This window comes from Emydura macquarii, unplaced genomic scaffold (genome assembly GCF_026122565.2).
Source record: "Emydura macquarii macquarii isolate MOO-44397 ecotype Brisbane River unplaced genomic scaffold, CSIRO-AGI_Emac_v2 contig_1229, whole genome shotgun sequence".
In the NCBI taxonomy this organism is placed as follows: Eukaryota; Metazoa; Chordata; order Testudines; family Chelidae; genus Emydura; species Emydura macquarii.
Genome location: NW_027131366.1, coordinates 90,271 through 104,659, shown reverse-complemented (window position 1 = coordinate 104,659; position 14,389 = coordinate 90,271). Strand labels below are relative to the sequence as shown.

General features: G+C 41.6%; 1 protein-coding gene across 1 annotated transcript in view; it reads left to right on the top strand.

The window, feature by feature from the left end:
• Positions 1-14,389, top strand: part of PPP4R4 (protein phosphatase 4 regulatory subunit 4) — a 108,877-nt gene that overhangs the window by 72,015 nt on the left and 22,473 nt on the right. Inside the window, exons 9-12 of the mRNA XM_067547096.1 lie at positions 7,792-7,914; positions 9,078-9,247; positions 10,479-10,598; positions 12,818-12,895. Coding sequence (XP_067403197.1) covers positions 7,792-7,914; positions 9,078-9,247; positions 10,479-10,598; positions 12,818-12,895 — 491 coding nt within the window. The remainder of the gene's footprint in view (positions 1-7,791; positions 7,915-9,077; positions 9,248-10,478; positions 10,599-12,817; positions 12,896-14,389) is intronic.

Here is a 14,389-nt window from a genome sequence, read left to right as displayed (position 1 = left end):
GAATGGCATCCGGGGAATTTTTCTCCTATCAATTCCTGTCAGTGTGGTTGTTCTAAATGAACTAAAATCAGACCCGACTACAATGGTACCAGCTTGCCTTGGACTACATGTTACCTAGGCCACATGTTGGCGTGCGCTTACATGATGCCTGCACTTGCCAGACTTCACATGTGGCACCTTCAACTTTAGCTCAGATCTGTCCATTCCCTGATGAGACAGCAGATGAACAGGAAGGTTGTAGTCCCACCTCATCATTTCAATGCTGAATTTGTGGCTAGACCCCAACCTGCCAGACTGCCCAGACCTGTTATAAGAGAGGCAAAGTAGGTAAGTAATAACTTTTATTTGACCAATTTCTGTTGGTGGAAGGGACAAGCTTTCAAGCTTCAAAGAGTCTTCTTCAGGTCTAGGGAAAGTGACCAGAATGTCTAAGTCAAATACAAGTTGGAACAGATTATAAATCGTAAGGGATTCACACATACTGTAGATGACTTAAAATGAAGTGTACAATTATGGTTTAGCAGGTAGTAGGGTGTAGTACAAATTGTTGTAGTAAGCCATAAAACCCATGTCTCTGTTTAGTCCCTTATTTTTAGTGCTTAGCAGAGTCCTGAATTTGTTCCTACGCTCATCTTTTGAAGGAGTTGTGCAGGTTTCCTTTGAGGAAACACAGAGGTCAGATGTAGAATGATTGCTTTGCGAAAAGTGATCTCCCACAGGTGATATGGTGTTTTTTTCTTTTATCATTTTTCAGTGTGAGTTCATTCGAGAGTGTAATGATTGTCTGATTTCACATACGTAGTTGTTAGAATTGTTAAATTGTTGTTGCACTGGACGAGGTGCACCACGTATTGTAGTAAGCATGTGTAGGGACCCATTGTTCTTAAAAGGTGTCCTGGGGGGAGGTTATTGATCATTGTAGTAGCAGAGTATGTCTGCAAGTTTTGCATCTGTTGTTCTGACAGGGCCTTGTGCTGCTTAGAGTTGATGTGTCCCAATCTGTGGGGAGCTTGCTTCTGATGATCAGCTTAGTGTAGTTGGGGGGTTGTGTGAGGCCAGAAGAGGGGGCTTGGGTAAGATTTCTTTCAGGATGTGGTCCCCATCAAGTATGGGATATAATTGTTTGATACCTTGTATGGATTCCAGTGTAGGGTGATAGGAGACAACTAGGGGTGTGTGGTCAGTTATTTTCTTTTTCCTGTATTGAAGCAGGTTCTTGGATGGCTCCCTCCATGACTGACTTCTCCAATGGAATGTCCTTGTTTAGTGAAGGCAGTTTTAAGTGTGTTTACGTGTGTATCCCAAACTTTCTCTTTGAAGCAAATTCTGTGATATCTGTGTCTGGGGTGGTTGCTGGATCTGAGGTGGTAAGTGTGGTGATCTGTGGGTTTCTTGTTTATGGTTATCTGTGGAGTTCTATTGTTGAAGCTCATTATGGTGTCCAGGAAGATTGTACTGGTGTGGGAATGTTCTAGATAGAGCTTGATGGATGTGTGGTGATTATTGTAGTTATGGTGGAAATCTATGAGGGAGTTTAGGTCTTCTGTCAAAAGGATAAAAATATCATGAATGTATCTCAGGTATGCCATTGAGTTTATTATGCATTTTCCCCCAGAAATTCTTCCTAGAAATGGCCCATTGAGAGGTTGGCATATTGGGGAGCCATCCTAGTACCATGGTTGTTCCCTGGTTTGGACCAAGCGTTGGTACTTAAAAATGAAGCAGTTGTGGGTAAGGATGAAATGGATGAGTTTGGTGATGTGTTTAGGATGGATTTCTGAGCATTTCACATTATCTGATAGGTATTTGAGGCAGGCAGTGATGCTGTCTTGGTGAGGGATGTTGGTATATAGGGAGGTGTAGAAGCAGCCGGCACGATCTAGCTGGGGTGTCGCGACCCTTCCTCGGTCCCAGGCTTCGAGGAAGGCCACAGCGCGTCTGCTGAGGGGAATTAGCAGCGGTTTAGGAGTCTATTGCCCCGGCCCTTCAGCAAGGCGGACAAGCGAGCAGTCTAGAGCCCCGGACCTTGGGCAGGGCGGGCAAGCGAGCAGTCTAGTGCCCCGGCCCTCGGGGAGGGCGGGAAAGCGAGCAGATTCGCTTTCAATAGCGGGAATGGAGGAGGAGGAGGACGCAGGCCCACCCATCTCCACTGCGTCCCAGCCCAGGGCCCTATCAGTGGCAAAGGCGTTGGCCACTGAGTCAGCGGGGCTCCCGCCGCAACACGCTGACGAAGGGGTTCCGCCCCTGATTCTGGCCACTGGCTGTGGCCGTCCCTGGGCCACTTCCTCCCCATATCCCGAGGTACCTGAGTCAGCAGGTCCTCGGGGACACTGGGGTGCATGGCCCGGGGTCAGCCCGCCAGTCTGTCCTTGTCCAGCGGTGGCAAGGAGGGGAGCTCCTCTGCGAGGGGAGGCTCCTCCAGGTCACAGGGCTCGGGGGATGGCCCGGCCTCGGGTAGCTCCTCCAGGTCCTGTCCCATCTCTGGGGGTTCGGCGTCCAGCAGCTCCTCCAGGTCGGGGCTGGTCTTGGGGGGGGATCTCCCAGCCCTCAGTCTCAGGGGCTCGGTCCAGTCATGGGGACCCAGAGGCCTGGCTCAGTCCTTGGGGCCTGTAGGCCTAGGTCAGTCTAGGGGGCTCGGAGGCCCTATCCAGCCCTTAGCGGTTGGCTGCTTGGGCTGTTCCCAGGGCCTCTGCTCTGGGAGGCATTCGCTTGGGGCGGAGGCCCGGCCCGGTTCAGGCCTTGGCTGCAGCCGGTGGAACAGCACATCTGCCTCCGGCGGCAGCTCTCTCCCCACTGAGCCGCTGGGCCTGTCTCTTATACTGCCAGCCCTGGCCCTGGGCTCCATCCCTCTGCTTCCGGGTGGCTGGGCCTGCAGGGGCTGGTTCTGCCCAGCGGGGGCAGAGCGACCCTTCCTCGGGCCCAGGCTCCGAGGAAGGCCACAGCGCCTTGCTACAGGAGGTGACATCCATGGTGGCAAGGGTGGTGTTCTGGGGCAGGATGTTTATCTTGTGGTATTTCTTGAACGAGTTGATATTGTCTTGGAGGAAGCTGGCCATTTGTGTGATGAGTGGTTTGAGGATGGCTTCTGTGAGTCCTGATATTACTTCATTAAGAGTGCCATGGCCCAATATGGTGGGTCTGCCTGGGTTCCCTTGTTTGTGTATGTTGGGACGCATGTAGAAAGTCCCAGGGGCGGGTTCCTGGAGGATAAGGTTGAAGAGTTTTTCTTGGAATTGTTTGGGGAAGGATTTGATGGTATCTTTACATTCCTCTGTAAATTGTGTTGTGGGGTCTTCTTTGAATTCTTTACAATATATGGTGTCAAAGAGTTGTATGTTGGCCTTGTTGATGTAGTCATCATGATTAAGGACTATGATGGTGCCCTCTTTGTCTACTGTTTTGATTGCTATCTAGTGGTTAGATTTGAGGGACTGTATAGCTGTTCTCTAAGTGGTAGAAAGATTGTGGCAGATGTGATGTTTGTTGAGGATTTAACCAATTTAATCTTTTCCTAAAGCTGTCACTGTAATTATCCAGCGTGTGGTTTCATCTGCTTGGGAGTCCAATCAGATTATTCTTTTTTTCTTATGACTTGGTGGGGTTGTGGTAATTCTGGGTGGTGTCATCTTTGTTGTGAAATAATTCCTTGAGGCAGAGTTAGCAGAAGAATTCTAGTTCTTCACGTGTTAGTATGGTATCATTTTCTGTGGTGGGCAGAAATTCATCCCCTCAGACAGTACAGATAATTCAGTTCTGGGGGTAGTCTTGATAAATTAATGATGTCGAGCTGTCATGTAGTGTTTACGTGGTGGGTCCTGGTATCATGTTTCTCCTGGAGGTGGAGTTCTGTTGGCTGTGGAGTTGTTGTAGTTGGTTCCACTTTTTGTTTTTCTATTGGATGGCTGTCATCAGGGTTTCTTGGTAATTGTTTTGGGTTTCCTGCATAATCTTCAGGTAGGTTTCCTGACTTCTTTTTCTTCCAATGTGTGAGAGCATGTGAAGATTTATTATATGAGATGGCGCCTTCTGGAATATGTAAGGAGCAGGAAATGATTCCTCAGTTTTTTTGAGGTCCTTGTGCAGAGTCCTTGAGTATATTTGGAGTTGTAAGTAGTGCTCGGAGGGTTACAAATGTTGAGTACTTTGGGGATGTAGTTTTGTTTCTTGCATCTGTTCAGGAAAAAACATTTAGTGGTGTCCCTCCACCAACAGAAGTTGGTCCAGTTAACTATATTACCTCACCTACCCTTGTCTCTCTTATATCCTGGGATCAATATGGCTACAACACAGCTAAAATATCTGTTATCACAGTATCACTGCCAGATACTGCATCCCAATCCAAAGTACTACTTCTGACAGCATGGATGTTGACTGGCTGAGTACTACTGAAAGAGACTGCTCCCTACAGATTCAGGAGATCCGGATACAGAACAGGAAGACATTTATATGAGGGACTTTTTTTCCTCTAAATGGAAGAGGATCTCAATTATAGGAAGTCCAACACAACTTGGGCTCAGGGCAGGCTCCGATACCTAAGATTCACTGAAATCATGCTGGCCTTTTGGTCAGCCGTGGTTCCACGAGATGTCAGCAGTATGGATCCTATGATCTACCCTCTGTCTCTGCTTTATGGAATCCTCCACAGCCACAGTCTTTGCATTGTGAAGGAATTGAGGGAGGGTCATGGGTAATGAATGACCTTTATGTACAGGAGCATGAGGCGGCACTGGGCGCACATGTAGCTCTGGCAGACACTGCTATTCAAATAACTCCAATCTCATGTGCATGATGTGCATGCACAGCTACAGTGGGATCCACATTGATGAAAACATCTCAAAAAGCCACAGTTCTTTAGGGTAAGTAACCATTCCTTCATAGGGTTCAAATGCCTTTGGGATTCTTGTTGCCTTTCAATTGGATGAAAAGATAAGTTAAATTCCATCTTTGCCTCTCTCACAAAACCACAGTTTTTATTATGCCAAGCAATAGATTCTACCCTTTATTTGGAAAGCACATGAAATACTGCACAGCTTAACAAAATGTAAGGCACAATCATGCACATTCAGTTAGGGTAACTAAAGCATCTAGGTGAGTAATAGTTATGGGAACTTACTTTCTAGGATGCTTCTTATTTAATTATAAACACTGCTGTGCTGGCCATGCTCCTTTGCTGGCTCTTCCCCACCCTGGCTCTCCTCCTGGCAGTTGGACAGGGCCCCTATTTGAAGGGGGACCCTGACGATCAGGGTAAAAAAAACTGAGCAGTGCTGCAGTGCAACACCACTCACTCAAATATTGCCTGGCTGCCCCTCTGTCATGATGTCAGGTCAGCTGGGATGTTTGTATGTGCTGTCAGGATAAGTGGAGGCCAGTGGAGAGTTGTTAGGGGGCATATGTGTGGCAATCTGTGTGTGGGTGGAGTAGAAGGGGCATTTGGAGGTCTGTATGGGGAGAGGTATGTGTGGGAGGAGAGGCACATTAGAAATATCTTGCCTTTCATCTCCCTGAGGAGTAGTAGGAACTTTTTTCAAATACTTATAGCCTTTACTTGCCTGTAGAAAAGTGATTCCCATAAAATAAAGCAGCAATGATAATTAACACACCTTCATTTCAATAAGAGGATCAAAGTCTGTATTTTGTTTCTAGACCTTTATTTTTCCTCTCTTCCCTGCTTCCTCTTCCATCACTCAAAGTACATTCTAAAGCTTGCACTGATGTAACGGAGAGAAAAAACAAGATCATTGACTAACTTCAGTCCATGGCCTATGCTGACAGAAAGTCTGTTTAAGATTGGGGGGATTGCAGTGGCATAAATATTTGCAATCTTCTGTCTGTCAGGGACCATGTAGCCAGTCAATATATCCTAAAAGTAGGCAGTGTTTGCCAGTCAGGATGAGTCCAGAATGGCTGACAGATGTGCTAAGTTAGCACATTGTCTCGGCTGGTGGCCCTCCTACAGAGTTTCTAATGAAAATGAAAGCTGGCCCGGACTGGTGGAATTCTCTATTTGTAGTAATAAATTTAGCATTGCAATTTTTGACATATGATCTTATTTTGATGTGTGGCAGATACACTAAGTAAATGACTAAGTACAGTGAACTGTCTTGTTTTGTGTTTTATAAAGAATGATATAGATACACAGCATTGTATATGCTGGCACTGATTTTTAGAAGTGGTGAGGACCAGTAGCTCCTGTTGACATCACTTGGAACTGTAGGTGCTTGGCACCCCTAAAAATCTTTTTCTTCTGATTACAGAGTTTATGCAGATGTCTTATATGGCTCTTTAGCATGTGTTCATGTTTCATCTTTTCAGGAAAAGGCTTGTTGAAAAGAATATTGAAACAATATTTTAAATGCTTACAGTTTTTCCAAGCTGTAGCATGCTTTTCTTCTAGTCAGCAATGTATAAATTCAGGCTTCTGACAATATATGGGTATGTGATCCTCTATCTGTAGGAAAGTAGAGCCAGATTCTCTGTTACATTCATTTGGTTCAACTGGGTGGGGGCTCAATTATGGATCCATGATTCTCTTCCCAGCTTTGCTGCAGCATAAGCTGGAGAGGCTTGAATGGAGGTATTCTAGCCTGCGCCAACTGGCACAGTCCCCAAAGGAGCATCCTGGATAATTTGAAGTGCAGTGTGCTCCAGCCATGTTCCTTATCCTGGGGGTTGCTGGGGTTAATGAGAGCAATGGGAGCGAGCTACATTTGCTCTACAGCTGCAGATAGTCTCTGCTGCTTTTGTACCATCAGAGAGGTGCAAAAGATCAAAGTGGGCCAGAGAACCTGGCCCACAGAGTGTATGCAAAAGTATCCTAATATGTCTGTGTGATGCAGTAGTTTTTACAGTCACTGTTCATTATTTATCAGTTAGTACTGTAAATAGTAATATTCATTTTTTTCTTCAGAACTGTTCAATTGTTTTTCTTCATTAGCAACCCTGTATTTTGTACAACAACTCCCACTCCCACTCCTGTTTTTCTGACTTCACTACACCTTCCTGGTACATAAGTGAGGACCAAATATTTACTTAACAAGGAGTTGATGATGAATTATCAAAATACACATAATCAACATATAAACCATATGGAAAACTGCATAAAGAAAAGCAGATTGTTTGGGGAGAATACCAATGAATGCAATTGGATTGTTTAAGAGGTAACATTTGTACACTGGAAACAGTAGTAGATTTATTTTCAAATTGTGAGACTATTAATTTCACACTTCTGTTTGAAGTTCTTTATTTACTATTTCTGCAACAGCTACTTTGGCTGTTGGAAAGGGGTTAGAGAAGAGGGGTCAAAAGTTATATGAAGCCCTGCAGAGGAATGGGAGGGAGCTCAGTAGGTTGAAAAGCTTCACCTTGAGATCCAAGGTAGCAGAACTCACTCTGCCCAACCTTGACAAGCTCTCCCTTTATCCTTTTGCTCACCATATATCTTCTCCCTCTATCTCTTGATTACTAGGTGTATTGGTGGAAGGAGAAGATAGGTGTGTTTCTTCACTTACCCACACACTGCAGGTCAGAGTCTGTGCTCAGAGAGCTTTTGTTGTCCCATCCTCTACAGAAAAGGGAAGGGTGACCCAGAGATGCCCGAAAAGTTTCTACATTAAAATAAATAGATTTCACTCATACTCTTACTTAACTAAAATATGAATGTCAGCTAAACAATAATCCCAGCCACGCTTCAAAAGGACATTCACATTTTTATCAATGAAAGGGATATATGCTTTTCTTCAAGTGATTGAACATGAACACCTAACTTTATACATTTGTTTTGTTTTTCAGATGACAGAAGTCAAACTGTGCTCCCTTTAGTGAAATCATTCTGTGAAAAATCCTTCAAAGTGGATGAATCTATTCTTGTTTCTTTGTCTTTCCATTTAGGGAAACTATGTAATGGACTATATGGTATGATTTAATGATCCTTAAAAATTCTAAAAATTAAGTGACTCAATATATTGTGAAGTATACAAATTAGAAAATGTCCAGATAGCCAAAATTTATCAAGTGGAATGTTAATTAGGAGTACAAAACCCCTCTGAAACCATTTGTAACTTAAAAATCGGATTTTTTTTCTTTGTCAAATTTTCTCAACTTTCATTGTTTTGTTTTGATGCCTAGTTATGTTGCAAGTTTCAACTTGAAGTGGGTGTGTTAGTTGTAGTTAAACTATAAACCTTTGAAAATAGAGCATGATATTAGAAATAAGATGCTAGATGCTGTGCTGTTCCTCCTTAAACACTGTACAGAAGGCTTAGCTCAGGAAGAAGTGGGAGCAAAGGAGGCTTTATGCCACTTTTGCACCACTTGGATTCTGGGCTGCTGTGGGGGCTGAATCTGCAGTGAGCCATACAAATGCTCCCCTTTCACCACCAACATATGCCCTGGCCTATACTAAGGCTTGTGAAGCTCGGACAGTATAGTGCCACTTATGTTAGCCCTAAACTGCTTCTGCATCATGGGATTTTTCCTCTAACTTGTTATAGTCCCTTTATGGTTCCTCTACACCTCTAGACTGGATAGGGGCTGGATAAGGATCAGAACTGAGTCCATTGATCCTGTAAGTGTAAAGTAAAATTCATTGTACTACAGGTGGCTCAGGTAAGCCCCTCCATGCTTCTTAAACCCTTATGGTCCCAAAGGCTTACTGTGTGCAACGGATAATGCCTGAGTTTAATGTGCCAGAATTAAATTCTTCCTTTAGAGAATGGTGGTGGAGTTCTAGGATTTGGAGGCAAGAAGAGGAACAAATGTGCCCCTACCACTTTTAAAATATATTCACAATCCTCTGAAATGAAACCCTTCATATTCCAGGAATTACATATTTCTAAAATGCAGAAATGAAGATTCCGTCTTGCATAGGAAGGTTTAATTTTTCTGTAATCACTATTTCTCCCTACCACTTGCAATAAGGAAATGGAGTTCCCACTGGAGTCATTATATGAAAATGAATAAGGAAATTGGTTTATTTGATTGCTCCAGAAATAAACTCAAGTTGTTGGATATTGTTAACTTTTTCCCTGGTCTTCTATAACAAGAAACTTAAGCATGAATGTTGTATTTTTTTAAAGGAATTTTTACTCCAGAGCAACACTTGAGATTTTTGGAATTTTATAAGAAACTTTGCACGTTGGGTTTACAGCAGGAAAATGGACATAATGATAATCAGATTCAACTTCAAACCCTGGAGCAAGAAAAGAAGTATATATCAGTAAGGAAGAACTGTGCTTACAACTTTCCAGTAAGTTAGCTGCTATTTTATAAAACTTATATCGTGCAAATAGTCACAAAACCGGAATCGATGTAAGATGTAAAATCTGTTACTACAATATATATTGTGAGCCAAACGCGAACATCTGTGTAAAGCTCAAGTAAATTGAGTTACTGCAAGGTTTCTCCATGAAGGTTACGAGGAAAGATCCTCATGCCTAATTCACAGAAAACCAGTGGTGAGTTTTGACCAAGAGATTCCTGTCATCAAAGATCTCTCACATACACTGTCCCCTCAGAACCTCTTGCACAATTGCACTGAAAGAACAGCTATAGAACAGAATCACAATTTGTAAGCTCTCCATAGCTGAGACTTCCTCACCCACTCTGCACAACTGGCTTTCCAAGGGGCACAGGATTTGGCTCTGAATAAGGTAGATATACATCTAACTCATGTACCTTCATGTGCCTGCTAAATAAAAGGTCTTTTCACATATATAGAAATGAGGCTTTTATGCCTAAAAATATTGTTTTTGTTAATCTGCCTTCTATTCTGAATGTTTAAAGATATCCTTCATATTTTATGCAAAATATCTTTGTAGTCAACATTATCAGCCACTTTTTTTTAAAGTTGGCTTAAAAATATGCACAAAGTACGTAGTTAGATATCTACTGGTTTACTTGAGCAAATACACGTTTTGTACATACATAATGGTAGCCGTAATTTCAAAGATTGGCTTTGTTGCTGGCTAAACGTATATTTAATTTATTTGTTTTTAAAAGCTCCCATTGAAGGTTCTAGTTGTTTGGTGAATAATTTTAAAACATATAAAAGCAAAGGATCCATATCCACAAAACCAAGACTTTCCTGTCTTCCTGGAATTGACCCCATCACTCAGAATATAGATCTCCTGTTAGTGGCTCATCATGAAGCAATAGGCTCCTGTGCAAACCATTGTGGATCTTTTAACCTGTCTCTTCAGAAAAAGCCTTGCAGCATGTCCAGAAATCAGCAAATCTGAATTGTGTCAGACCATGGTCTTAGGAGTGAGTTTCAGAGTTGAGAACCAGTCATGGAAAATGTCCTGTCGACAGCTCCCCCATTTTTAAATCAGGGTCTGTTAGCTCAAGACTCCTGCTCATTGTAGCAGCAGTGGTTTCACACAGGAGGAGAGGTGGTCCCTCAGGTAGATAGAATCCTAAACAGTTTTGGCCCTGTATGTGTACATTTGGATTAAAGACTCCATCTTATTTGTCCACAGGCTATGATTGTTTTTGTAGATCCGAAAAATTTCCATTTGGAACTATACTCCACATTTTTCTGTCTTTGTCATGACCCTGAAGTGCCAGTCAGATACACTATGGCTATTGGCTTGTATGAAGTAAGTCCAGAAAGCTTTTTTTAGTACTTTAGATATTTTTAGCTCTTTAATATTTTATGTGGTTTTTATACTTGTCTGCTTAAGTTGATGTTTGTTATATTTTAAGTATGCAGTGCCTCAGTGAAAAGGCTTTAGAAAATTTGCTAAAATTATTCAGTTTACTGAAACTCTTCTGATATATAATTATAATCCATTACACACCTTTTAAATATGTTTTAAAGGACTAGGAATTTAAGCAGAAGGAGGTTGTTATTGATTATGTTGAGGGAATTTTTTGTGGAGTGGAGAGGGAGGACAGCAGATAGGAAAGGCTTCAAGACAGGAAATCTAAGTAGTGTAAGTAAACAGCATGGTCCAGGATTTTGAAGACAAAGGGCAGAAGGACAGGAGTTGGGAGAAATAACAGGGATTAAGGAAAAAGATTCCCCCCTTCTCCCCCACCTCCCACACACAATAGGGGACACAAGAATCTGCTTAAAGCCAGAAGGACCTGAGCCAGTGAGGGGAGAGTGGATAAATATAAGAGAGAAGGAGGAAATGTGAGGGAGACATGAATAAGAGAAAGTAAGAAAGGAATAAACTGCATTTGATCTGATTCTCCAATCCTTTTCTAGGACTGTAAGATTTGGGGCTTAGCTGGCAGTCCGTGGAAGATATTGTAAGCACCAGGACTAAACAAAACATTGATTGACTTTTAATATGAAAAGAGTTAGAGAGTTATAGAAATGTAACAAGTATGTATATTATAATTAACTGCTTGGTTTTATATAAGATGCACTATACTGTTTTATTAAATATATTTAGATGGTGTGGTTGTGTAGGTATTAATGATTTTTTAAATGGAATGAATTGTACAAAATGAATATAATATCCTCTTCCTGAATTTAAAAATAATCTGTACAACCTCATATAGTGACTTTCATCCAAGGATTTCAGAGCTTTACTGTAAGCCTCAGAACAATTCAGGGCTGGCTGTTTTTATCCCCACTTTATAGATGGGGAAAATGAGGCTGAGAGGTTAAGCAACTTGTTGAAGGTGTTACAGTGAAGGTGGTAGAGTCAGAAATAAAATCAAGGTGTCTTGTCTCCCAGTTCCCTGCTTTAACCTCTACAAAACATTGCCTTAGCAGGAGATAATTGAAGCTTGTGGTTGGAAATTGTATAACTAGCATATCATTTTGCAAAATCCTGTACTTAGTGTGTCTACACCATGACACCTTTAAACTGATATTTGAATAAACAAAAGAAAATTATTTTAGCTCTGTAAAAGGGACCACTGAGATTGCACTTGAAATGCTGTGCACAGTTAGGCCTTGTTAATGTGTTGTTATCATGTCATTAATGTAAATAGTCAGCCAAATGTCACACAGATATCAATAATTTATGGTGCTCACCTCTAGTCGGATATATTTTTGATTAATATGCTTTGTAGCCACTTCCTAAAAGAAATGATATCCTACCTTCTTCTTAGCTGGAGGTAAACAGATTGTTAGCATGAGCAAAGTGAAACAAAGAAAATAAGTAAAGAATATCAAGTATTATTTTCTGCAAAGGAAGCTATGATTTACCCCAGATGGTAGGGAAGTCAGATTTCTTGAGGCTTTTCTATTATTTGCTGCCATGCATTATTATTGATTGTTCTAACATTGACATCTGGCTTACTGCAGAATTTTAAATGTGACTTGTGAATTCTAATCAAAAGATCCAGTAGCCTTGGAGTTTATGAAGTGAGAGCCTCAAATAGCAAAGATTAGGGAGGCTTAAGGCCCACAACTGACACCAAACCAACCTTTATTTCTTCAATTCAGCTGTCTATCTCTGTTACCTTGCTATTGGGACTTGCAGCAGGCTGTTTTAAAAGCCCTGATAGTTTCTCTAAGTATTTGCAGGACACATTTAAAAAAAATCTTTGGAATATAAAGATTAGAAAAGGAAGGTCTTGTTAACCCAGTCTCAATGGTGTGTTTAATAGTTATGCAACAGAGCTGGTGTTCATTTTACATGCTGTTATAAAAGCAATGTTATGTGCTAATGGCAAGAAAGTACATAACCTCAACAATTTTAAAGTGCAATTTGTGGCTATTAGAGATTTGTTCAGCATCCCTACTTTCATGTTACTAGTCAAACCTTATTGAAAAGTAAACGCAGCAAACTTAACTATTGTATTTCCATGAAACTAAAGTGTATTTTTGTTTGATTGTCTTACTATAATTTTTTAGGTTGCTAAGCTTTTAGATTCTGGTGTGTATGTAATACATAAAGAACTGGTAACACTACTACAGGATGATTCATTGGAGGTAATATATTATTTTTCTTCTTTACTTGTTGGTTACATTAATTTAATTTACATTAATGTTTAACACCGATATAGTAAACCAAAATAATGAATGTTGGAAGTGATAAGCTTTTACTTTTGCTTCATATACTCTATAAAGATCCCAGGAGTCATTTGAGACTCAGATTTATCTTGGCGCCTTTGAAGGTAATGACTGTTGGAAAATAAGAGGGGAGAAAATAGGGAGATGTTTCAATTCAAGAACCCTCCCCTGTTTTTATCAGTTTCGTGTGTGTGTGTGTGTGTGTGTGTGTGTGTGTGTGTGTGTGTGTGTGTGTGTGTGTGTGTGTGTGTGTGTGTGTGTGTGTGTGTGTGTGTGTGTGTGTGTGTGTGTGTGTGTGTGTGTGTGTGTAAAAATAAAAATTTGGTTGAATTTGGTGATCAGAGGTGGCAGAAGCTCTCTTTTGAATGTGGGCGAGAGAGGTGCATGAAGAAATCTAAAAATATTAAGCATGGGCAGTGGGGAGAATCAGGGAGCAGGGAGAAGTTCAGGTGGGTGCTCTGTATGGGAAGGGGTGAAGCTGGAATGTCAGGATCAATATTCTTCATGGAGAGTGGGAGATAGTTAGACAGTGAAGGATAGGAGTGGGAGCAGGATGGGTTCACTCTATGGGGAGTGAGAGGAGCTACTTGGATTTGACTGGGGTAGCAGCTGGGAAGTGGAGGCCCAGTGGTTTGCACCAGAGGTGGCTGATCCCAGCCTAATCACCTGGCTTCCTACCTGCACCCCATCCTGATCATTGCAACAGCAACAGCCACTCTAGCTCCTCAGAGTCCCACTCTTGCTTCTGCCCCCAGCAGCCATGAAGCCCGGCCTGGCCTGAGCACACAAAACAATTTTCTTAAGAAGGATGTGCAGGGTCAGAAACATAGATCATAATAATATTTCCATGGCAGGGGCACTAGCCACCCCCCACATTTTGCTGCCCCTGTAACTTATCAAGATTAAATTAATTTATAAAATTCCATGTAAATCAGTTCAGGATATATATGTAATAGATTATGGAGAGGTTTCAAGTTTTTTGGGTTTTTTTCTTTCTCTAACTGAAGGGGAGGTATAATATTATTGTGATTAAAGGAGAGGACTTAAAGAAAGAAGACCTGGATTTTTGTACATGCTGTGGCACAGAATTTCTGTTTGACTGTGGGCTAGTTACCTAAATTTCATGTGTCTCAGTTTCTCCATCTGTAAAATACTTAACCATCTTGAGGTGGTGTTGTGATATTTTTGGTTCTCCATTGAAATGGACAAATGATTAAGTAAGAAAAAAGAAATTCAGTCCCAATCCAGTAAAATAAACATTAGCATCTGACTACTCCTATTGACTTCGGTGCAGTTATTCCAATATGTGAACCACATTGTTTTGTATGGGACCATTGGCCAAGATATTGAAAAACGAGTATGAATTTTGGGTGCCCAACTGAAGATACCTTAAAAGGGCCTGATTTTCAGAGA